This window comes from Rhinopithecus roxellana, chromosome 12 (assembly GCF_007565055.1).
Source record: "Rhinopithecus roxellana isolate Shanxi Qingling chromosome 12, ASM756505v1, whole genome shotgun sequence".
Taxonomy (NCBI): Eukaryota; Metazoa; Chordata; class Mammalia; order Primates; family Cercopithecidae; genus Rhinopithecus; species Rhinopithecus roxellana.
The window spans coordinates 82186452-82212802 of record NC_044560.1 but is presented as its reverse complement, the minus strand read 5'-3'; the positions used below and the strand labels follow the sequence as shown (position 1 = coordinate 82212802).

At 43.9% G+C, this 26351-nt stretch overlaps 1 protein-coding gene and 1 pseudogene across 1 annotated transcript in view; both read left to right on the top strand.

Annotated features, from left to right (window-relative positions):
• SNRNP40 (small nuclear ribonucleoprotein U5 subunit 40) overlaps positions 1-12592 on the top strand; it is a 39721-nt gene extending 27129 nt beyond the window's left edge. Inside the window, exons 6-10 of the mRNA XM_010353658.2 lie at positions 119-239; positions 2357-2439; positions 3681-3742; positions 10609-10712; positions 12126-12592. Of these exons, the coding sequence (XP_010351960.1) occupies positions 119-239; positions 2357-2439; positions 3681-3742; positions 10609-10712; positions 12126-12175 (420 nt within the window). The 3' untranslated portion in view covers positions 12176-12592. The remainder of the gene's footprint in view (positions 1-118; positions 240-2356; positions 2440-3680; positions 3743-10608; positions 10713-12125) is intronic.
• LOC104654449 lies at positions 8286-9333 on the top strand (annotated as a pseudogene).
• Positions 12593-26351: the final 13759 nt, after the last annotated feature.

Genomic DNA, 26351 nt, shown 5'->3' with positions numbered 1-26351 from the left:
CCTGTGTTTTATAGTAGAGTAATATCAGTGTCTCTGGGCAATTGACGCTTGTCTCTTGTCATTCTCTTTCTCTGCTTTTATTAATTTGATTTCTGGGGGCACCTTTTTGTTTTTGCAGGTCTGGGACCTGCGCCAGAACAAGCTAACCTACACCATGAGAGGCCATGCAGATTCAGTGACTGGCCTGAGTTTAAGTTCTGAAGGCTCTTATCTTTTGTCCAATGCAATGGACAATACAGGTAACTTTGGAGAGGAAATCTCTCCCAGGATCCAAGGAAAGTCAAAGATTGCTCACAGATTCCATCAGACGATTAGAATGTGTTGTAATGGTGAAAACTTTAGGTGAGATAGTCAAGAATCTAGGACTGTAGTCTCAGATCTCTATCTTGTCCCTGAACAACTTTGCACACAGCATTTCTTCTCTCTGGGCATCAGTTTCTAACATTGATAAGAGGGCTGGACTTAACCTTTAAGACCCATCTCAGCTCTGGTATTCTGTGTATCGAACAGAATACTAGAAACTGTAGGTGATGAGTTTAATGAAAAAGATGTGAATCTAGAGGGGTCTATTCAAGGCAGTTCTTGTGCGTTTTCAGACAGCACCAAGCTTGGATGATCTCTTTTGCTCTTTCCTGGCAGTCTGTCTTCCCTCCCCACTCTGAAAGCATTGGTGTGGGAAGAAGTCTTCATTAAAACATTCTGGATTTACACAAACACACTCTTGTTCTTTCTCTTTACTTGTTTTTGAGTTGTAGGGTGGGAGGATGGGTTACTATAGAAGAAAAGTAAGGTGACTTGCTGGATTATATGCTTAATGTTGAGGGAGTTTGGAAATGGCCCTGGTATACAAATTTATAGGCTTGTCAGGAACTAAATGTATTCCCTGATATTTTGTAACAAAAACAATACCTGACATTCATTGGCTACTTAATAAGTATTTGGTGAATGAATGGAAATCTTTACCTTTTGACTGTATTCTCAGTAGCAAATGTTCATTCATAGCTTTGCCTTTTTATGCCTGTCTGACTCCGAGGATTGATAATACTTTTTTCATACTCAAATAAAATGACATCACTGAAATTCCACTACAGGTATAGCGTCAGTTACAACGGCTATAGCTACTGCTTACAATAGATGTTTATACACATATAATCTAGCATTAAAAAATTTTTTTTCCCTTAATTTTTTTTATAAGACAGGATCTTGCTGTGTTGTCCAGGCTGGTCTCAAACTCCTAGGCCCAAGCAAGCCTCCCAAGTACCATGCCTAGCTAATTCTAGCATTCTTTATAATGAGGAACAATGAGGTTTCCTAAATTGATATTAAAATAAGGAAAAAATAATATAATAATTTCTTATGGCTGCGTAATAAAATTATAAATTCTTTATTTTTGTTTGTTGCCTACAAATATTCTTTAAAATAGTGTTATTGGCTGGGCGGGGTAGATCACTTGAGGTCAGGAGTTCGAGACCAGCCTGGCCAACGTGGTGAAACCCCGTCTCTACTAAAAATACAAAAGTTAGCCAGGTGTGGTGGTGGGCACCTGTAATCCCAGCTACTTGGGAGGCTGAGGCAGGAGAATCACTTGAATCCAGGAGGCGGAGGTTACAGTGAGCCGAGATTGCGCCACTGCACTCCAGGCTGAGCAAGAAGAGCGAAACTCCATCTCAATCAGTCAGTCAATAGTATTATTTAAAAAAGAAGACAGATAATTTTCTCTTCATTTTACAGAATAGGAAAACCAAGACACAAACAATCTCACTGTTTACCTGACATCACCCAAATATGCAACAGAGCTAGAATTAGAATCAATGTTTACTTTTTCTGATTTTTGGTATGGTACAGTGCTCTTTTGATTTATTTAACCTTTTATATATTTTATATATATATCTGACCTTGTTCAGTTTTAGACTCTTAGGTGCCCATATGAGGGAAATTAGGAAAGGGCAATGTAAGGTTGGTTTTTATAAGTTCATTGTCACAGTAGTTCATGGTATTTAGTTTGTCACATTGAAGCTTTGCTAGATGTGACTCTAAGCTGGCAGATAAATCTTGCAAGTATCTTTTTGAAATTAGTATCACACCCAACTGCATTCTGTTGTAAATTACCAACATTGAGTGTGACATTTTTCTTTCCTGCCTCCTCAGCTAGCCCCAGTTATTGGGATTTAGATGTATTTTCCTGCTTGAAAAAGAGAAGAGCCTTAACAGGTAGCAGTGTGTCTTGTTGGACTTCACCCATCCAGGAAACAGCATCTGTCATTGATTGACATGATACTAATTTCAGCTGGGTGCCCAGGAGGCCTCTGACCGGTAGTTGTTTTGGTTGGTTTGTTTATTTGGATTTGTTTTGCAGTTCGTGTCTGGGATGTCCGGCCATTTGCCCCCAAAGAGAGGTGTGTAAAGATATTTCAAGGAAATGTGCACAACTTTGAAAAGGTGAGTTCTGCTTGGCAGAGGAGTTTTACTGTTCATTTACTTCAGAGAAACATTTAAGGTGGTACTAAGGATAGAGAGCAGTAGCTCTGCTAAGAATGGACTTCATTCCTATAACACTGCTCTTAATCAAAACTTGTTGCCAAAAATAAAGCTAATAGAAATAATAGTGACTGGGGAGAAGCCAGTCACATAGCCCAAAAGGAATGGAGCCAGCCCTCAAACTGAGGGCATCTGACTTGACACCACCTTCAACAGGACACTCCTGGCCTTTTAATTACTTGTGAATTTTACCCTCCTAAATCAGTTTTCCATATGGAACCCAAGCTCCCATAGCTGTTACCCAGATGGTCTCCCTACCTGCTTCCCCATCCTACGACCACGTGTTTTAGAACCCTAAGAATACATCTCTCCCCTCAGTAACTACCACAGCCCAAGTTCTGAGAGAGAAAATTTTTTTCAAACCCTCAAATTTCAAGGTCAGCTCTATTGAAAAAAGGTTTTCCCCTCAGAGAATTTGTTAATAGAGATTAATTTTTTTTTTTTTTTTAGAGCTCATTGAGATTCAGTTTCACTGTATAAATCAAATTTTATTTTTTAGACCTGGCACGGTGGCTCACAGCTGTAATCCCAGCACTTTGTGAAGTCAAGGTGGGAGGCCAGGAGTTAGAGACCAGTCAGGGCGACATAGTGAGACCCTGTCTCTACAAAATATAAAAAATCTGGTTGTGGTGGCGTGTGCCTGCAGTCTCAGCTGCTTGGGAGGCTGAAGTGGGAGGATCACTTGGGCCCAGGAGGTCAAAACTACAGTGAGCTATGATTGTGCCACTGTACTCCAGCTTGGACAACAGAGCAAGACCCTGTCTCAAAAAAAAAAAACAAAACCCAAAATTTATTATTTGTTGGGTTTGTGTGTATTTTTCTTAAAGATAGTTAGGGAAAAAAAAGAATAATGAGTATCAAGATAAGTGGAGCAAAGAGAACCTCCATTTATAAGTAGAACAAAATGTTGTTGTCAGGTTCCATCTAATTAACTGTAAGTTAAGCATTTTCTACAGTTTTTATATGGTGTAAAATAACAAAGTATGCTCTTTTGGGCATAGAATATAAGATAATTACTGACCATCTTCCTGAGAAGAATAATTAAAACTCTACTTAGGAAATGTAAAGCCTCTCAGTGATTCTGCAGCCTTGCGAAGAGGAGTTTGGTATATTACTATTCAGTGGATTCTTATTTATCATAGAACCTTCTGAGATGTTCTTGGTCACCTGATGGAAGCAAAATAGCAGCTGGCTCAGCCGACAGGTAAGGATTACTGGGTACAAAGTAAAGAATGATGTAGCTGGCCAGATGTGGTGGCTCGCGCCTGCAATTCCAGCACTTTGGGAGGCCGAGGCGGGGGGATCTCCTGAGGTTAGGAGTTCAAGACCAGCCTGACCAACATGGAGAAACCCCACCTCTACTAAAAATACAAAATTAGCCGGGCGTGGTGGCACATGCCTGTAATCCCAGCTACTTGGGAGGCTCAGGCAGGAGAATCACTTGAACCTGGGAGGCAGAGGTTGCGGTGAGCCAAGATCGCGCCATTGCACTACTCCAGCCCGGGCAGCAAGAGCGAGACTCCATCTCCAAAAAAAAAAAAAGAAGAAGAAGAATGATGTAGCTATGCAGGATGTCTTCTTGTGTTTGATACATAAAGCGTGGATATGGAGCTAGAGCAGACAAAGAGTTATGACTGTGTTGGAAGATGAAACTCTGTGCAGTATGAAGGGTTTCAAAACCGTGTTGGACAAACATAATTTCTGCCCACTTTGGAGACGTTTTAGACCTACAGGATCAACGATTTGTTTGATTCTGTTGGGTTCCCTTTGCCATCAAAATAAATTTCAGTCTCATAATCTGTCTCTAGTCTCCCTTACCACCTCCTTCTTCCATGCTTCAGTTCATTTGAATACATATTAAGTACCCACCTCGCCCACCGTCACAATGCTGCTCACATGGAATTTTCATATTCTAACCTCCTTTTGTGCTCTCGCCTCCAGGTTCTCTCTCACATTCCCTCTTCGTTATCCAAACTCCTATATCTCTCTAGGTACCACCTCTATGTTACATCCGTAAACTGTCCCTGGCGCCCTTTCTCTATTACCTCTTGGACATAACTAATTATTCTTTGTGCGGTAATCCCATTTCATACATCTAACCTTTATTAGCATTTATTACATCTTACAATCAGACAGACAAAGTGAGGTACCTCCACTGAGTTACTTTCTCCTAGAGATTAGGGAATGAATCTTAGTCATTTCTGTGAACCCATGACACTGTTGTCAGTGCTTGAGCTTTTTTTTGTCAGTGCTTAAGCAATTCGTTTATATTACATGAATGAATTCCTAGCTGAAGAATGGCAGTCCAGTTTTACCCTGCGTAGCAGCTCAGCTATTAGTAATGCCTATCTGTGTTGGAGATGATTCAGAGCGGTGTCTGGGTTAGTGGGAAGTGCAATGATTGCTAGGTGCGGGGTGTAACAAAATGCAGACTAGGCATTTTCCACCCCATGCTGAATTAATCAGCTAAGGCTTTATGAAATATGAATCTAAACTGGCTCAGGCATTATGTGCTGAATGAGAAACAGAAGGGAGAGAATTTTTCTGTCAGATGCTGTTGTATTTGGCATGTCTGTGGTAACCTGTGTTTGGGGAAGAATCAGAGGTTGAATAGGGATGTCCAGGTGTCAAGTCTGATGGGCTGCAAATGAGGCCTGGTAAAGAATGATAAGACCCCCTGACAGCAAATCCTGTGTTTAGCTCCCATTGGGCAATGTCTTGACCCTTTTTAGCTTAATCCTATCCTCCCCTTTAGAGTTTCTCTTCCAACCCTACTGAAACAAGCACCATCCTATAAATAGGACGCCTTTCTTGGGCTAGCCAGGGCTTTCAGCATATTCTAGGATTTTCCCCTATTTGGGGCCCTAATACTGCCACACAGAAGCTGCACTGTGGTCTGTCCCATACCTTTCTATTAATGAATCATACTGAACATATTTAAATTCCAGAGTCTGCTTTTTTTTTTTCTCCTGACAAGTTTAATGCCAAGAAAAATGGACAAGTATTCAGGTATTTTCTAGAGGAAAAAGAAAGAGTCCAGGTGAAAGTATCACATTGATTATTTGAGTGCAAGTGGTTTAGAGAGCTGCCTAGAAGGGGGAAAGCTAAAGAATTTTAAGTTGTCAAGTTACTAGAGAAGACTTTAAGAAACAGACTAAGATGTCTCATACTCTGATATAGTAAGAACTATCCTAAGTATTTTTACATAATTTTCAGCAGAAAGAGTGTATCTTTCTTTTGTAATTAAATTTTTTTGTTTGTTTGTTTTTGAGACATAGTCTCGCTCTGTCGCCCAGGCTGGAGTACAGCGGTGCAATCTCCACTCACTGCAAGCTCCGCCTCCCGGGTTCACGCCATTCTCCTGCCTCATCCTTCTGAGTAGCTGGGACTACAGGCACCCGCCCCTACGCCCAGCTAATTTTTTGTATTTTTAGTAGAGACGGGGTTTCACCGTGTTAACCAGGATGGTCTCGATCTCCTGACCTCGTGATCCGCCCACCTCGGCCTCCCAAAGTGCTGGGATTATAGGCGTGAACCACCGCGCCTGGCTGTCATTAAATTTTTAAATTATATATACATACTTTTTTTCTCTGATGAGCAGTTTATTTCTGGCATTGGCCCTTTCTGAATTACAGTATCATCTTTTTCCTCTTTCCCTCTCCACTGTACCTTTAAACTTTACATGTGATCGATGGTGCACACCTTTAATCCCAACACTCTTGAGAGGCCAAGGTGGAAGGATGGCTTGAACCCAAGAGTTCAAGATGAGCCTGGGCAAGATGACAGGACCCTGTCTGTATAAAAAAAAAATCTTAAAAATTAGCCAGGCATAGTAGTGCGCACCTGTAGTCCCAGCTACTTGGTAGGCTGAGGCAGAAGGATCCCTTGAGCCCAGTAGTTTGAGGATATAGTGAGCTGCAATCATACCACTGCTCTCCAGCCTGGGCAACAGAGCAAGACCCCATCTCTTTAAAAAAAAAAAAAAAGGCCGGGTGCGGTGGCCCAAGCCTGTAATCCCAGCACTTTGGGAGGCCGAGACGGGCGGATCACGAGGTCAGGAGATCAAGACCATCCTGGCTAACATGGTGAAACCCCGTCTCTACTAAAAAATACAAAAAACTAGCTGGGCGAGGTGGCGGGCGCCTGTAGTCCCAGCTACTCAGGAGGCTGAGGCAGGAGAATGGCGTAAGCCCAGGAGGCGGAGCTTGCAGTGAGCTGAGATCCGGCCACTGCACTCCAGCCTGGGTGACAGAGCCAGACTCCGTCTCAAAAAAAAAAAAAAAAAAAACTTCACATGTGGAAGCGTGGTCTGAGGAAAGCCTACCCTTTCTACCTGCTGGGGGTTGGCCAGATTTGACAGGCCACCTCGCCAATTAGCCCCAAGTCAACAAGCAGCTCTGTTACATAAGGCTCCTAGTTCCTGCCAAATGTTGCCATGCCAAAGTAAGGAGAGGGCAAGGAACCCCTCTAAATTTAGCATCTAATTGGCAGCCATCAAGAGTGAGGCCTTAAAGTGTAAACCCTTGGAGATCTGAGATTCTGTCTTTTATGTGCCTGGGAAATGTATCCTCAGAAAACTGCTTTTCAGCTTGGCCTGAATTTGGCAAATTTCTCCTTTCTACTAACTAATAACTTACAGATCACCTCCTCTTATTCAAACTTGAAACTCTATATAGTCTTGTAGACTACAGGAAGGCTGGCCAGTCTCTTGGCCAAGAGTGATTTATTCAGCCCATTGACTTCATGAGATTCTGTTTTGATGATGAGTATACTTGTAATAACAATAGCTATAATTAATTCTGTGTGCCAGGCACTTTGCGTATATTACCTCATTATTTTTCTCAACAAAATTATGAGATCAATATTTTCTCCATCATTGCAACTAAGAAGCTTAGAGAAGTTAAATGATCTGCAATTATTTAACTTCTCTGAGCTAAGCTTACTTAGCTAGTAAATAGCTGCACTGAGACTTGAACCCCAGTCTTTCTGACTCCAGAGCTCATACTTTTTTACTATGCCACACTGCCAATAATTGAATTAATGAGGACCACCTTTTTGTGCATGACAGGAAAGAAGACAGTAGGAAGGGCATGAGTATCAGAGCCAAGGAGTCTAGACTGATGGAGTTCCTGCTTCTCCTCCATCTTGCTCAGAGCTTAGTTTCTATGGAGCCTAGCTGATGACAGCTAAATAGTATAATTAAGAAGCTCTTATTTATTTGCATTTTAGACCAAAAGTGTAATGTTGGATTAGAACTAGGCATTTTATAATCCAGTACTGGTGAATGTACCATTTTTATGATCAAGTACTGGTGAGTTGTTGATTGCACAAAACAAAATATGTAAATAATTTTAAATACCTGCTTCAAAACCACCAGCCCTTTGTATTTACCAACAGATGAATTTTACTTCATCAGATTAAGATAATAGACCCTGCCGGGCGCGGTGGCTCAAGCCTGTAATCCCAGCACTTTGGGAGGCCGAGACGGGCGGATCACGAGGTCAGGAGATCGAGACCATCCTGGCTAACACGGTGAAACCCCGTCTCTACTAAAAATACAAAAAAAACTAGCCGGGCGAGGTGGCGGGCGCCTGTAGTCCCAGCTACTCGGGAGGCTGAGGCAGGAGAATGGCGTAAACCCGGGAGGCGGAGCTTGCAGTGAGCTGAGATCTGGCCACTGCACTCCAGTCCGGGCGACAGAGCGAGACTCCGCCTCAAAAAAAAAAAAAAAAAAAAAAAAAAGATAATAGACCCTTTATTTTTAGCCAGTATATTTATGGATAGTTAAGTGAAAGTAAAATACGGGAGTATATTAAGAGCTCCAGAGTCTTGGGTTCAGCTCTGTAGTTTCTGTGGCTGCTGAAGAAGTGATCAGGAACATAGGAACCCCCTGCTGGGCTCCTGGTCACTTCTGTCTGCTCCATGGCAGGAAGCCTTCAGCACAGGGCATCAAGGCAAGCTTGAATAAGAAAAACAACTTCTTCTTCCTAAGCCATGTCATATCAGTTATACAGAAGTACTACTTTGGGAAACAGTCTTCAGGAGAGCCTAGATGAGCTCATACAATCTCAGCAGTTCACTGAACTTGCCCTTCAAGTTTTACTTCAGTTTAATAAGGCTATAAACGCATCATTTTGGCTCAGAGGGTTAGGAACAGAGTTGATTTCAGTGGCTCTCTAAATACATACAGATTCTGCCATATGCCATGCATGGTGGCTCATGCCTGTCATCCCAGCACTTTGGGAGGCGAAGGCGGGAGGATCGCTTGAGGCGAGGAGTTCAAGACCAGCCTCGACAACATAGGAAGACACTGTCTCTACAAAAAAAAAAAAATACATTAATTTAGAAAAACAAAAAGATTCTGTGATAATATGTAGACTTTTATATTCAATGATATTGAATTCCAAAAGGTGATAGAACTTATTAAAGTGGATAAAGTGAAAATTATGGCCTGTGATGATAAAAATACTGGCTGTAATACTACCGAATGAATAGGAAAAAAATCACGTTTTTATGACATCTTCTGTTACTATTCATCACTTTTGAAGAGATATGTAAACTTTTTTTATTCTAGCATTGCAGAAATTACATTGTGTTATTTTGGTATTTCGGTAGTTTTCAGTAGTATTCAGAGTATTTCAGCAGAAAGAAGTTTAAAACTCTATAGCCTATTACATTACCTTTATTATACAGCATGAAAAACACATGAGACAGGATCTCACTCTGTCACCCAGGCTGGAGTGCAGTAGTGCCATCTCAGCTCACTGCAGCCTCTACCTGCTGGACTCAATCAGTCCTCCCACCTTGGCCTCCCGAGTAGCTGGGACCACAGGCATGTACCACCACACCTGGCTAATTTTTTTGTAGAGACGGGGTTTTACCATGTTGTCTAAGCTGGTCTCAAGCGCCTGAGCTCAAGCAGTCTATCAGCCTTGGCCCCCCAAAGTGCTAGGATTATAGACGTGAGCCACCATGCCCAGCCTCATAATTTTTGTTAATGACAAATAAAAATGTTGTCTTCCTAAGAACATTTCTAATAAGCTTTTTTTTTTCTTTAAGAGTTCTAATTTTAGTTTTGCCATTGATGAACTGTATTGCCTTGGAAACGTCACTGTGCCCCAGTTTTCTTATCTCTAAAATAGGGAGTTTAGAAAAGCTGATATCTTTTTTCTCTTTTTTTTTGAGACAGAGTCTTACTCCGTCACCCAGGCTAGAGGGCAGTGCCACGGCCTTGGCTCACTACAACCTCCGCCTCCCAGGTTCAAGCAATTCTCCTACTTCAGCCTCCCGAGTAGTTGGGATTACAGGCACACGCTATCACACCTGGCTAATTTTTTGTATTTTTAGTAGAGACTGGGTTTCGTCTTGCTGGCCAGGCTGGTCTCAAACTCCTGACCTCAGACGATCCACCCACCTCGGCCTCCCAAAGTGCTGGGATTACAGGCATGAGCCACTGTACCCGACCTAGACAAGCTGATTTCTGTTGGCCCCTTCCCATTCTAGAATTCAGTATTCCTTCTGCCTGATAATTCAATGGAAAATTTGACTCAAGTGAGTGTTAGGTTAGCAAATAGTATAAATATTTTATATACCAGACCCTTCCTGTCCTTTCTCCGGGCTCTGTTTGAATATAGTACGAAAATGTTCACCCGGATCTGCAGCCTAGGCTCCCACCCTGCCATGAATTGTGTTACCTTTTAGACTTCCTGGATGAGTATGAAGTTAACTGTAGCCTAATTATACTAGACACTCTGAAAAAGGTTTTTGTGTGATGTCTGCAGGAAAACCTTTCTTTTCTTCCCTGTGGTATTTCCCATTTCAGAAGCTTGTATTCAAACATGCCAGTAATGCTTATATTTTTAGTTATTCTTATTTCTCCACCCCATTGCTCAAGAGCTGAGTTCATGTCTTATTCAAACTCTGTATGCCTAGTTTCTAAAAGCCAGAACATGGTTCAGTAAATGTAAGGTAAGTAAATAATTGTTGCTTCCATTTCCTTTAAAAAGCCATGCCTCTGCCTTACCCCAAGCTCTAGGAGGCCTTACCCTTGCTTTTCATGATACCTTACAGGTTTGTGTATGTGTGGGATACCACAAGCAGGAGAATATTATATAAGCTGCCCGGCCATGCTGGCTCCATCAACGAAGTTGCTTTCCACCCTGACGAGCCCATCAGTAAGTCTTTCCCAATGAGGGGGAAAGGGAAACTGGAAATCTCCCCGTAGGGATCCTGGAAATACAGAGGCAAAAGTGGGTGTCTGTTTTATGTGAATTTCCATGCAAACAGCCTTTGGTGTTTTGTGTGTGTTTTTTTTTTTTTTTTTGAGACAGAGTCTCGCTGTTTTGCCCAGGTTGGAGCAATGGTGCAATCTCAGCTCACCGCAACCTCTGCCTCCTGGGTTCAAGCAGTTCTCCTGCCTCAGCCTCCCAAGTAGCTGGCATTACAGGCACCCACCACCATGCCCAGCTAATTTGGTTGTGTGTTTTTTTTTTTTTTTTTTTTTTTTTTGTATTTTTAGTAGAGACGGGTTTCACCATATTGGTCAGGCTGGTCACGAACTCCTGACCTCAAGTAATCCACCCGCCTCAGCCTCCTAAAGTGCTGGGATTACAGGCGTGAGCCACTGTGCCCAGCTGCAAACAGTCTTTATGTGGGTATCAATAACAGTCTCACCACTGGTCAGAAGTGGTAAGGGTAAGAGCAATGCTCTATTTTCTTCTTAATTTCAAAAGGAAGTTGGTAAGTCTAATTTTTTTTTTTTTTTTATTTACTTCCATCAAGTCTGTTTCAATGATGTATTTGGATAAAAGAACGATACTTTTTTTTTTTCTTTTTTTTGAGACAGAGTCTCACGCTTGTCGCCCAGGCTAGAATGCAGTGGCAAGATCTCGGCTCACTGCAACCTCCGCCTTCCCAGGTTCAAGCAGTTCTCCTGCCTTAGCCTCCCAAGTAGTTGGGACTACAGGCACCCACCATCACACCTGCCTAATTTTTGTATTTTTAGTAGAGACGAGGTTTCACCGTGTTGGCCAGGCTGGTCTCAAACTCCTGACCTCTGGTGATCCACCTGCCTCGGCCTCCCAAAGTGCTGGGATTACAGGTGTGAGCCACCACGCCCAACCAAGAATGATTCTTCTTAATATTTGGATATAAATTTCAGCTTAAAATTTTGTGGCTGGCTAAACCAAATAATTTAAGCCTTGAATTAAAGGAGAAACTGTAACTTTCTCCAGGACTAAGTATAACAAGCAGAAGCACATTTACAACATGACTGGCACAGCCATAGATTCCTCTTTTCTACAATGATTGGGAAAGTCTTTTTCTTGGTGTTTGACTGACAAGAGACATCAGTATTTAGTGTCTGATAATGTATTTCCCATCATACAGTCATCCTCATGATATTAGAGGACTTGGATTGAAAAGCCAGGCTACAATTTCCTGTGGATGGTGTTTAGGAAGGGAATTTAAGCTAAGTCCAACTGCTTTTTTATACCAAAATTGGCTCTTGACACAAGAGCCCTTGAGCACCAAGTCTCCTCTTGAGCCTTCATTATTTCTAGGTATCTTCTCTGTTCTTTTTACCTCAGTTATCTCAGCATCGAGTGACAAGAGATTGTATATGGGAGAGATTCAGTGAAGATATGGAATGGAAGACTCCAAGGCCACTTGTCTTTGAGACCTCAGACTGCATAACTGACATCAAATGTTGGATGCCCAGGCTAGCACCCTCCCTTCAGTTGACCATTGCTAGCAAGAAACAGGAGGCGGTGGCCATATTCCAAAAACCACTTCTGTCCCATTTCACCAGGATGACTAAGGCAAGCTCCCCAAGCTCCCCGTGGCCTCTAAAAACCACCTGCCAGATTTCAGGGACTGTTTTATTTTTTTCTTTTTCTTTTTTCCTGTTTTCTAATGCAGGCCCAATGTGACAAATTTGTTGGTTGGGATTTTTTTTTTTTTTTTTTTTTTGTGAGACTGACTTGTATGATATTTTCTTTCTGTATTTCTCTAAGTCCTTTTGTATTAAAAGCCAAATAGATGCCTTTATACGAGAGCCATGTGGATTGGAATTATTGTTGTCTTTTTTTTTTTTTTTTTTTTTTTGAGGCTTGATTGCTATAAATCAGAGTAGAGCTTGATGTGGCCACGGAATATAGTTCATTTAAACTTCCAAGAAGCTGTTCACTTGTCCCCCCCCCCCCCCCCTTTTCTGTGTTTCTAGGTTTACTCACTTCCATGAAAATGACAGAGAATAATTATTTATCAGTAACAATATTTTTTTCCTACTAGAAGCAGAGCAGCCAAGACGTGATAAATAAGTTCTAAAAGAACCTGGTTTTGCCAGACGTGGTGGCTCACGCCTGTAATCCCAGCACTTGGGGAGGCCGAGGCAGGCAGATCACCTGAGGTCGGGAGTTTAAGACCAGCCTGGCTAACATGGTGAAACCTGATCTCTATTAAAAATACAACAATTAGCCAGGTGTGGTGACGCATATCTGTAATCGCAGCTACTAGGGAGGCTGAGGCAAGAGAATCTCTTGAACCTGGGAGGCGGAGGTTGCAGTGAGCCGAGATTGTGCCATTGCACTCCAGCCTGGGCGACAGAGCAAGACTTTGTCTCAAAAAAAAAAAAAAAAAGAACTTGGTTTTGTGTCCTTGCACCTGATCTTTAATGAGCAGAGCCTGTGTTTACTCTGCCTCCTGCCAAAAGAACTTTTCTGAGCAGCATTCTCTATACTCAGGCTCTTGAAAGTGGGCAGATTTGGGGCAGTCTCAGCTGGTAGAAATGACATTGGTCAGAATGCTGCATCAAACTCAACTCAAATGGAATACAAGAATGTTTGGGTGCAACTTAACCATGACATTATCTGAGACACCTTTATGATTCTGTTTACTTGTCTGGCTTTGCATAAACAGACAGGGACATTAAGAAATTCTATTACGGGGCCGGGCGCGGTGGCTCAAGCCTGTAATCCCAGCACTTTGGGAGGCCGAGACGGGCGGATCATGAGGTCAGGAGATCGAGACCATCCTGGCTAATACGGTGAAACCCCGTCTCTACTAAAAAATACAAAAAAAAAACTAGCCGGGCGACGAGGCGGGCGCCTGTAGTCCCAGCTACTCGGGAGGCTGAGACAGGAGAATGGCGTGAACCCGGGAGGCGGAGCTTGCAGTGAGCTGAGAGCCGGCCACAGCACTCCAGCCTGGGCGGCAGAGCAAGACTCCGTCTCAAAAAAAAAAAAAAAAAAAAAAAAAAAGAAATTCTATTACTTGCCTGCTACCACTAAGACAGGTTACCGTCTCCCTGGACCACTGGGTGACTACACCCAGCACAGAGATAGACACTAGTGAATCTCATCTGGCAATAGGGAGTAGAGTGTGTTTTTTCTGAATCTCTTATCTCAGAACAAAGAGATCTTCACAGTTCTAACCTGTTCTGAGCCTGTTTGGCTTTATACTTTTGGCTCACAAACCTGAATCATCTGTTTATCTTAAGTTAGAGAGAGGCTGTCTGCCCTGGGTTTGGGGCATCATCATTCAACAAACAACCCCTGTTATATGGCAGGCATGATCATTGTTGCTGAAGACAGAGATAAATAAGGTACTGTCCTTGCCATCTTGAGAAGTGCACACACCAGTAGAAAAAACCATCTCAGATTCATTACTTTTTTAAGTGAGCACATGCAAAGATTTATACAACTCATTAATGAGGGAACCAGCAGGATGGTAAAGCTTTCAAACCAATTACTTTTAATACAGTGAATAAAGTTTGAATGAAGTGCACTGGAAACACAGGAGGAAACAACTTATTTTGCCTTGGAGCATTTAGGAAGTTTCACAGATTATGTGATTATGCTTAGATTGGGACTTGGAGGATGAGTAGGGCTTGCCAGATGGACAAAGAACATGTGCATTTCAGGAAAAAACAGGCACAAGCTTGAAAGTGTGGCACATTTTATAAACCAAAAAGAACTTGAGAATGGTTAGAGTTGGGGAGCAGCAAACAGTAAAGTTACAGAATTAAAAGCCAAATCCTAGAAAGTTTGTACTTCATATACGTGATCCATAGGTTGAGGTTTCCTAAAGTGCATTGCACAGAACACTGTTTTTCAGATAGTTTGTTAGATATTTTGGTGCATAAATATCCCATGCCCAAGACCAGGTTAAATAAAGTGAAGCTAGTTTATTTACTGCAGGACTGTTTAGAGCCTTTAATATACATAGTATGGTAGAATCTCCAAAGGGAATAGTGACTTTCAGATTTCTGGTCTGAGCAATATATATATATATTTGGTTACACCTTTAACCAGGAGAGATTTGGACAAAGATAGTATGCAAGCTGATTTTCACACCTCCAGCAGTATCACCAAACACTCCCTAATAATCCCTTTTAAGCACCAGGTCCACATACAGGTAGAACATCTGTCTTGGTCCATTTTGCATTGCTACAAAGAAACACCTGAGGCTGAGTAACTTATAAAGATAAGTTTATTGAGCTCACAGTTCTGCAGGTTGTACAAGAAGGGTGGCACTAGCATAGCATCTGTTTCTGGTGAGGACCTCAGGAAGTTTCCAATCATAGTGGAAGGCAGAGGGGGAGCAGGTGTATCACATGGCAAGAGAAGGAGCAAGAGAGGAGGAGATGTGCCATGTACTTATAAATAGCCCATGAAAACTCTACCACAAAGAGGACACCAAGCCATTCATGAGGAATACACCCCCTTGACCCAAATACCTCCACCTGGGCCCTGCCGCCAACATTGGGCATCAAATTTCAGCATGAGATTTGGAGGGAACAGCTATCCAAACTGTATCAGCATGCCTAATCCAAAATTCTAAATGCTCCAAAATTTAAACTTTGAGGGTCCATATGATGCCACAAGTGGAATATCCCACATTTAATCTCATGTGACAGGTCGCACTCAAAAGTTTATTCCAGCTGGACACTGGCTCACACCTGTAATCCCAACACTTTGGAAGGCTGAGGTGAGAGGTTCACTTGAGCCCAGGAGTTCAAGACCAGCCTGGGCAATATAGCAAGACCTCATCTCTACAAATAATTTAAAAGTTATCCGGGTGTGGTGGTGCACACCTGTGGTCCCAGCTACTTGGAAGATTGGGGTGAGAATCGCTTGACCCCAGGGGGTCAAGGCTGCAGTGAGCTATGTTCATGCCAAAACACTCCAGCATGGGTGACAGAGTGAGACCCCATCTCCAAAAAGTAATAATAATAACTGTTTCATGCACAAACTATTTAAAATATTTTACAAAATTATCAGGCTATGTGTATAAGGTATATATAAAACAAAAGGATTTTGTGTTTAGACTTGGGTCCCAAGATACCTCATTATATATATGCAGGTGTTCAGAAATTGGGTCATGCTTATAATCCCAGCACTTTGGGATGCCAAGGTGAGAAGATTCCTTGAGCCCAGGGTTGCTTGAGATCAGCCTGGACAACATGGCAAAACCCTGTCTTTACAAAAAATACAAAAATTAGCCAGGCGTGATGGCATGCACCTATAGTCTCAGCTGCCTGGGAGGCTGAGGTGGGAAGATCACTTGAGCCCAGTGGGTGGAGGCTGCAGTGACCCAAGATCCTGCCAATGCACTCCAGCCTGGGTGAGAGTAAGATCCTGTCTCAAAAAAAGTAATAAAATCCAAAATCTATAACACTTCTGGTCTCAAGTATTTTGGATAAGGGATATTCAACCTGTACTTGAAAACTGGTCCAGTCCCTTCCACCCACCCTCATCTTTTCTTGGGTTGGAATACAACAGGGCTTCAACCTGGACACTGCCCTTTTAAAAGCCTACCAATCCTTTGAGAAGTTGGCAGTGATTGGGAAGAGCCAAGACCCTGGAGACTGCAGGGGCTTTCCTCTAACCTCACCTTCAGTCCCCTCCCAGGTGCCTTCGTCAAGAGACTGGGTAGAAGCCATTAGCAGGAAATAGCAGCACCATTTAGAATTTGAAGAAAATAGAAGCCCCAGCCTGGGGAATAAAGATTTGAGTATAAAAGATCCCCAGAGGATGCAGATTGTATTCTCACTTTGGGAGAGATAGATTGCTCCCGAATGAGTAATGGCATCTCTGGTTTTCAGTTAATTTCCCTTTATGACTTCTACAATCTCTGGCACTTAATCCTGTTGGCACTTAAAGAGCCAAATTTCTTTTTTGCTGCGTGGCTGAGTTTTGTGGGTTGAATTTTCAGGGAGGTGGATTTTCAGGTTATTTTTCCTTTTTTTTTTTTTTTTTGGCCTCCTTGATATAATTACTTTTTCTCCTAGTCAGTAGCCCTAATCCCATTCAGTCCTAAACCCTTAAACAGTTTATTTACAAGCCAGCCCATCAAAACAAAAATTGGTCCTGTCTTCCCCTGGTTGTTCAGGGATGGTCGATCCCTTTTCAGGTTATAGAAGCTAATCCCTGGAGACCTTCATGGGTCTAGTGAAGTTATGCAAGGATGAGTCCTGTAGGGAAGCAGATCCAAGCCTCCAGACATTGTCTTCTATTTCAAGTAAATAGGTAATAGGCAGAGTTGCTGGTTTCAAAGACAAGAACAATCTTTTTCAGGGATTGGATCTAGTTTGTAGCTAGAAAGAACAGGTCTAAAGGCTTACCAGAGTTGCTTCTTTACAACAAAACTAGAGCATTTACTTCTTACTAATAGACTGATCTGCCGCTTATTAACATCTCAAAGTAGGAGAATGGGAAACTGAGGTAAAAGAGAGCTCTGAGCAATTTGGAGCCATAGGCAATTGAGCCTTAAAGAAAGGTTGTCAGGCCATTTGGGTTAGGACAGGATTGCTTTTTCCAAGAGTCTTTGGGGCTTGACAGCTGATGTCCCAGGACAGAGGGAGGGACCTGACTTAAAATGGACAGCCCTGTTCCTGTGGAACCAAATGATGCCAGGTCTGAGCTCTTAGCCTGCCCTTTGATCAGTTGTCTCTGAACCCCAGACACATAGTGATGCTTCTTTGAAAGAAGCCTACATGGATTCCCATCCTCTGCATTAAGCCCTGGGTTGTCCCAAACTCTTTCTTCTAGGCTTCAACTTATTTTCTTCAATTGACACTGCAACCCACCTAGACTCTTGCATTGTTTTTTAACTTAGATCTTCTAGAGCAGTGCTGCTCAACTTCAGGCAATTTTGCCTCCCAGGAAACAATTTGACAATGTCTGGAGCTATCTAGCGGGGTGCTACAGACATATACTGGGTAGAGGCCAGAGACGCTCAAAGAATTAACCGCTCTAAAATGTCATGAGTGATACTTTTGAGAAATCCTGCTCTAGAGCAGTGATTCTCAAAGTGGGATTCCTGGACCAACAGCATCCGCAACTTGAGAACTTCTTGGAAGTACAGTTTCTAGTGCCCCACCAAGGCCTGCCAATTAAATCAGAATCTCTGGCCAGGCACGGTGGCTCACGCCTATAATCCCAGCACTTTGGGAGGCCGAGGTGGGCGGATCACAAGGTCAGGAGATCAAGACCATCCTGGCTAACATGGTGAAACCCTGTCCCTACTAAAAATACAAAAAAAATTAGCAGAATGTGGTGGCTGATGCCTGTAATCCCAGCTACTCGGGAGGCTGAGGCAGGAGAATGGTGTGAACCCAGGAGTGGAGCTTGCAGTGAGCCGAGATGGCACCACTGCGCTCCAGCCTGGGCGACAGAGTGAGACTCCGTCTCAAAAAAAAAAAATTAAAATAAATAAGAATCTCTGAGGTTGACATCAAGTTTTAAAGCTTCCTTAGGTGATTCCAGTATGCAGTCAAGGCTGAGAACACTGGTGCTGGCCATGGCTAGAACTAGAGTCAGGAGGGCAGCATAAAGCCAAGGTAACTTCTCCTTCAAGAAATTTTGGGGGCGTAAAGTGTTCAGTAGTCTGTCTTTTAGCAAGACATCTGGGTGATTCTGGTGCAAGTTTGAGAACCACTGTTCTACAGGCTCGGAAAGTTTTAATCTTTCCTAGTGGAGTGCCAGAGCCTTGTCCTGTTTACTTATTAATAGTTGTCCTTGGCCGGGCATGGTGGCTCACGCCTATAATCCCAACACTTTGGGAGGCTGAGGTGGGCAGATCACCTGAGGTCGGGAGTTTGAGACCACCCTGACCAACATGGAGAAACCCCATCTCAACTAAAAATACAAAATTAGCCAGGCATGGTGGCAGATGCCTGTAATCCCAGCTACTTGAGAGGCTGAGGCAGGAGAATTGCTTGAACTGGGAGGCAAAGGTTGTGGTGAACCGAGATTGCGCCATTACACTCCAGCCTGGGCAACAAGAGTGAAACCCTGTGTCAAAAAAAAAAAAGTTGTCCTTGGCCAGGCCTGGTGGCTCACACCTGTAATCCTACTACTTTGCAAGACCAAAGTGGGAGGATCTCGTGAGCCCAGGAGTTCAAGACCAGCCTGGGCAACAAAGCGAGACCCGCCCCCCCACCCATCTCTACAAAAAATTTTTTTTAAAAATTAGCTGAATGTGGTGGCCTGCACCTGTAGCCCCAGCTGCTTGGGAGCTGAGGTGGGAAAATCACTTGAGCCCAGGAGGTTGAGGTTGTAGTGACCCGTGTTTGCGCTACTGCATTCCAGCCTGGATGACAGAATGAGACCCTGTCTCAAAAAAAAGTTTTTTTAAAATAAATTTTACCTTGAATCTGTGATCCTCCAACTTTTTACTTTAAAATATTTCAAATATAGGCCAAGCTTGGTGGCTCACGCCTGTAATCCCAGCACTTTGGGAGACTGAGGCGGGCGGATCACAAGGTCAGGAGATCGAGACCACGGTGAAACCCTGTCTCCCTAAAAATACAAAAATTAGCCGGGCGTGGTGGCAGGTGCCTATAGTCCCAGCTACTCGGGAGGCTGAGGCAGGAGAATGGCGTGAACCTAGGAGGCGGAGCTTGCAGGGAGCTGAGATCGCACCACTGCACTCCAGCCTGGGTGACAGAGCGAGACTCCGTCTCAAAAAAAATTTTTTTTCAAACATAAAAATTGAAAGATTAACGTACTGAACATCTGTATGCCATCTAGATTCAATAATTCAAAATCTTTGCACTGTCACACACATGTACATATACACATACATATTTGACTTTGGCCATTGAAAGTAAGATGCAGACGTCCTCCATAATTATTTTCTTTTCTTTTTTCTTTTTTCTTTTTCTTTTCTTTTCTTTTTTTTTTTTTTTTGAGACAGAGTCTTTCTCTGTCGCCAGGCTGGAGTGCAGTGGCACAATCTTGGCTCATTGCAACCTTCACCTCCCAGGTTCAAGCGATTTCCCTGCCTCAGCCTCCCAAGTAGATGGGGCTACAGGCACGTGCCACCATGCCCAGCTAATTTTTTGTATTTTAGTAGAGATGGGGTTTTACCATGTTGGCCAGAACAATCTTGATCTTCTGATACCGTGATCCACCCACCTCAGCCTCCCAAAGTGCTGGGATTACAGGTGTAAGCCACCACGCCCGACCCCAATTTTTGTTTTTTTGAAGATGGGGTCTTGCTTTGTTGCCCAGACTGGACTTGACCTCTTGGGATCAAGCAAGTCTCCCGTCTCAACCTCCTTAGTACCTGAGGCTACAGGTGAACACCACCACACTGAGCTCAAGCATCATAATTCTTTACTCCCAAATATTATTAAATGAATATATTATATATTTTATATATATATATTCCAGTAATCATTCCTAGGAATGTTCTCCATTACTATACCTCAGAAGATTAAAAACAATTTCCTAATACCATCTAATGATCATACCAGCACCAAAAATGTCTTTTAGCTATTTTTCATTCAAGGATAATCAAGTTTTATATTTTGGCTATTCTTTCTAGTGTCTCAATCTAGAACAGTCTTACCTTTTTTCCCAGTGAAATTGACTATTTAAAGGTATGTGGGCTGGGCGCGGTGTCTCACGCCTGTAATCCTAGCACTTTGGGAGGCCAAGGCAGGTGGATCATTTGAGGTCAGGAGTTCGTGACCAGCCTGGCCAACATGGTGAAACCCCGTCTCTACTAAAAATACAAAAATTAGACAAGCATGGTGGCGTGCACCTGTAATCCCAGCTACTCGGGAGGCTGAGGCAGGAGAATCACTTGCGCCTGGAAGGTGGAGGTTGCCATGAGCCAAGATCATGCCACTGCACACTGGTTGGTGAGAGAGTAAGACTCTATCTCAAAAAATAAATAAAATTTAAAATGTATGTGCTTTTATATGTTGCTTCATAATATTGTTGTGCTTGTTTTATGTTGATAATTTTATTTTTCTGAGACAGAGTCTTACTGTGTTGCCCAGGCTGAAGTGCAGTGGTGGGATCGTGGCTCACTGCAGCCTCTACATCTTGGGCTCAAATGATCCTCCCACCTCAGCCTCCCAAGCAGCTAGGACTACAGGCACATGCCACGACACCTGGCCAATTTTTCATTTATTTTTTGTAGTAACAGGGTCTCCGGATGTTGCCCAGGTTGGCCTCAAACCCCGGGAAGCAATCCACCCACCCCAGCCTCCCAAAGTGCTGGCATTACAGGCATGAGCCACCATGCCCAGCCAATAAATGTTGTAAATGACTTAGCACCAACTAAAATGGACACTCCAGGAAGATTTACTATCTACATTTCCCCTATGCTTTGTGTCTTCTCACGTACTTGTTTTAGACCAGTTATCAATTCAAATACAATCTAATACATGCAGTCAAAGGTGTATCTGCAAAGGAGGCAATAAATAGGGAGGAGTTAGGAGCAATCCTCCCACCTCAGCCTCCTGAGTAGCTGGGACTACAGGTGTGCATCACTATACCCAGCTAATTTTTGTATTTTTAGTAAAAACAGAGTTTTGCCATGTTGCCTGGGCTGGTCTTGAACTCCTGACCTCAAATGATCCGCCCACCTCAGCCCTCAAATTATCCGCCCACCTCAGCCTCCCAAGGTGCTGGGATTACAGGTGTGAGCCACTGCGTCCAGCCTAGGTGAATCGTAAAGGAGGATCAGAAACTGTGGAGAAGGGAGGGAGCTGGGAGTGTGGGTAGGGGCCATCTAGATAGTGGAATAAACATGGACAACAACACAGATTTACAAATCTGGTGTGTTCAAAAAAAAGGCGTATGTAGTGACAGCACGTTGGGGGAGTAACAGATGAGTAGGAGCCTTGGACAGTGATGGAGCCAAATTACGAAAGGCCTGGAAAGCCAAGTTGGCAGCTTTGGCTTCGTCCTATGGAAAGGGAGCCACCAAAGGCTTCTTGGTATTCTGCACAAGAAGTCAACCACACCTGAGGATGCCTTTGGTTCTGGATGCGCTCTTAGGAAATCATTGTGGGGAACAGTTGTAGGAACTAGGGAAGAAAACAGGCAAGATCACTGCCTTAAACAGCAAAAGCTGCCTTGGAAAAGAGGAAACACTCTTATTCTGGGATGCCTCAAAGTGCAGAGTCAAGACAAAGTGAATCATAAGAAGGCAGATTTATACTAAACAAAGAAAGAGCAAGAGGCCAGGAATGGTGGCTCATGCCTGTAATCCCAACACTTTGGGAGGCCTAGGCGGGCAGATCACCTGAGGTCAGGAGTTCAAGACCAGCCTGGCCAACATGGTGAAATCCCGTCTCTACTAAAAATACAAAAATTAGCCGGGCATGGTGGCACATGCCTGTAATTCCAGCTATTCGAGAGGCTGAGGCAGGAAAATCGCTTAAACTCAGGAGGTGGAGGTTGCAGTGAGCCAAGATCGGGCCACTGCACTCCAGGCTGGGTGACAGAATGAGACTGTCTCAAAAATAACCAAAAAAAAGAAGGAGCAACCATCAGAGCTGTTCCCAGAATGGTAGGGAGTTCCTGATCTCTGGAGGTATGCAAGCAGAAGCTGGGTGACCATTAAGAATTCCTGTCAGATCGATTCAGAGGATTAGAGTGACTCATCAGAATCCCTGGGGAGTATATTAAAAACACCCATAACCAGGTCCCACCTCCACAGATTTTGTTTGAGGTGGGCTGGTGTGGAGCCCTGATTCAGATGCAGGTGGTCTGTACACTAACATTTGGGAACTGCTCCATTTAGAAGTCCTTCCAGTTTAGCCAGGCATAGTGGCTCACGCATGTAATTCCAGCACTCTGGGAGATTGAGGCAGGCAGATCATTTGAAGCCAGAAGTTCGTGACCAGCCTGGCCAACATGACAAAACCCCATCTCCACTAAAAATTCAGAAAAAATCAGCCGGGTGTGGTGGTACATGCCTATAATCCTAGCTACTCGGGGGGCTGAAGCACAAGAATCGCTCGAGCCCAGGAGGCAGAGGTTGCAGTGAGCCGAGATCACGCCACTGCACACTGCACTCCAGCCTGGGCAACAGAGTGAGACCCTGTCTCAAAAAAAAAAAAAAAAAGTCCCTCCAGCTCTACTGTTCTGTGATTTTAAGATGACAGTTTTCCTCAGACTTGAAGATGGTAATCTTAGGATCCTAAGAACTGTTGGCTGAGAAGAGACACCTGGATGAGGCCCTGTGGAAAATGACAAGGAGTGGGGAGCAGCAGGGAGTTGAGAATTTCATCAGGGCATTTGGGATGTGCTAGAGGGGCCAGGCTTGAGCTGACTCCATCTGTCTTCCCATCCTAGTTGGTCCCTAGACAACCCCAGTGCAGCATAATGACTCAACACAGTAAGGGGCCAATCAGAAGGCCTCTAGCCATCTCTCCTTGTCCCCAGCTCAGCTGGCCTGAGGGCAGACTTGTACTGAAAACCCACATGGTTTCCAAAGGCTGGTGGAAAGGGAGATTTGTCTTGGCTGTCAAGAGATTCTATGCTAAAGACTGGACCCCACAGCCCAGACAAGAAGAGTAAATCTTCACTGGGCACGGTAGCTCATGCCTGTAATCCCAGCACTTTGGGAGGCCGAGGTGGGTGGATCACCTGAGGTCAGACCAGCCTGACCAACATGGAGAAACCCCGCCTCTACTAAAAATACAAAAATTAGGCCAGGTGCAGTGGCTCACGTCTGTAATCCCAGCACTTTGGGAGGCCTAGGCGGGCGAATCATAAAGTCAGGAGTTCAAGACCAGCCTGGACAACATGGTGAAACCCCGTCTCTACTAAAAATCCAAAGAATTAGCTGGGCGTGGTGGCGCTCGCCTGTAGTCCCAGCTATTCGGGAGGCTGAGGCAGGAGAATCGCTTGAATCCGGGAGGTGGAGGTTGCAGTGAGCCGAGATCGCTCCACTGTACTCCAGCCTGGGCAACATGCGAGACTCCGTCTCAAAAAATATATATACAAAAATTAGCTGGGGAGTGGTGGCTGACGCCTGTAATCCCAGTTACTTGGGAGGCTGAGGCAGGAGAATCGCTTGCACCCGGGAGGTGGAGGTTGCAGTGAGCCGAGATCACACCATGGCGCTCCAGCCTGGGCGACAAGAGCAAAACTCCATCTCAAAAAAAGAAACAAACAAACAAAAAAAGTAAATTTTCTATAAGCTTTACTGCCTTCAGAACTGTTTAGGGTTTCCTGCCCTAGATCCCTAGATGCTGCCCATTCATGTACACCCTGTCCTAACCCCTAACCTCTTCCCTTTATCTTGACCATGCTTTTTGATTAGATATTTTGTTTCTCCCTTTTTTTTTTTTTTTTTTTTTTTTTGAGGCAGAGTCTCACTCTGTCACCCAGGCTGGTGCTATCTCGGCTCACCACAACACATCCTGGGTTCAAGTGATACCTGCTGTAGCCTCCCGAGTAGCTGGGATTACAGGCAAGCACGACCACGCCCAGATAATTTTGTATTTTTTAGTAGAGATGGGGTTTCACCATATTGGACAAGCTGGTCTCAAACTCTTGATCTTGTGATCCTCCTGCCTCGGCCTCCCAAAGTGCTGGGATTACAGGCATGAACCTCCACGCCTGGCCTGTTTCTCCTTTTAGTATTTGCTCTGGAGGTGAGATTTGGAAGATAATAGAAAGTAACTTACAGTAATGGCAGTAAGGAGGCAAGAAGAAGTAAAAAGTGTGGGCAGAAGTTGAAGAAAAGAGGCGTCATAGTTCCTGAAAAAGTATGGGCAGAAGTGAAGACACTTCTGCCATGCAAGGTGGCTCACATCAGTAATCACAGCACTTTGAGAGGCCGATGCAGATGGATGGCTTAAGCCCAAGAGTTCTGAGACCAGCCTGGGCAACATGGTAAGACCCCGTACCTATTAAAAAAAAAAAAGGCCGGGCGCGGGTGGCTCAAGCCTGTAATCCCAGCACTTTGGGAGGCCGAGACAGGCGGATCACAAGGTCAGGAGATTGAGACCATCCTGGCTAACATGGTGAAACCCCGTCTCTACTAAAAAATACAAAAAACTAGCTGGGCGAGGTGGCGGGCGCCTGTAGTCCCAGCTACTCGGGAGGCTGAGGCAGGAGAATGACGTAAACCCAGGAGGCGGAGCTTGCAGTGAGCTGAGATCCGGCCACTGCACTCCAGCCTGGGCAGCAGAGCGAGACTCCGTCTCAAAAAAAAAAAAAAAAAAAAAAAGAAGAAGGAGAAGAAAGAAGAAGAAGGAGGAGGAGAAGGAGGAGGAGAAGAAGAAGTTAGACACTTGTGTATCTGTACATGTTTTCCTGTTTGTCAACCCGTATTTCAGGCATCATCTTTTCTCTGAAATTTTTCATTACTGCCTAATCCCAAGCAAAGTTAATCATTTCTTCCACTATTCTGTTCATGTACCTCATAGACACTATTACCAATCTATGTATTGCTTATAACTCAGTTTATATGTTTTGCCTCTCCAACAGGCCTAAGGGTCACAAACTCAGATGCCAGTAGGGGCCAGAGAGGAAAAACAACTGGTGAAGCTGCTGCGTTTAAGACAGTGATCGGTGGGCAATGCCACACTGTTGGCCACTGTACTAACCTCAGGTTTTCTTCCCAGGGTTTTCTTGGGCACACCTGTGCTATTCATCTTTGCTTCCGAAGCTCCTAACACAATACTTGGCACAGTAACCAAACTTAAGTGACCCAGAAGTGTTGAAATCCAGCTCTGCCCCTAAGGTGCTATGTAACTGTAAAGAACTCCCTCAGCGTCTCTGCCCTTCAGGTTCTCCCTTTCTTTCTCTCTCCCCTCTTCAAAAAAAGGCACCTTGAAGATCATCTAGGCCAATGGGTTTTCTACTTTGTTCGTTAGAGACCTTGGACTGAGGAGCTGATTTTGGAAGCCTTCACAGGAGGCGAGGGCACATTGAGAGAACAGTTTGCTAGTCCTCTTTCCCTATACAATCAGACAAGTTCTACTTTTTTCTGTTTTAGAAATGTATGCTTTCTTTTGAAGAGAAGAGTCTACTGTTAAAAAAGAAAAGTTTGAAAACATAAGGAATGGTATAGGCAAAGTAGTTCTGCCTGGGATCAAATCCTATTCTGTGACTTCCTTGTTATATGACCCTGGGCAAGTGATCTAACCTCAGTTTCCTTATCTAGAAAATGGAGATGATGATAATAGCACCTCCCTCAAATGACTGTAGTAAGGTTTAATGAGTTAATACATAGAAATTGTGCCTGGCACATCGTTTTTGTTTTTTGGGGTTTTTTTAAGGCAGTGTCTTGCTCTGTCACTCAGGCTGGAGTATAGTGCCACAGTCATGGCTCACTGCAGCCTCAAACCCCTGGGTTCAAGTGATCCTCCCACCTTAGCCTCCCAAGTAGCTGGAACTATAAGCATGCACCACCACACCTGACTTAATTTTTTTAATGATTTTTTTGCAGAGACAGGGTCTTGCTACATCGCCCAGGCTGATCTCGAAGTCCTGGGCTCAAGCAATCCTCCCACCTCAGCCCCCCAAAGTGTTGAGATTACAGGCATGAGCCAG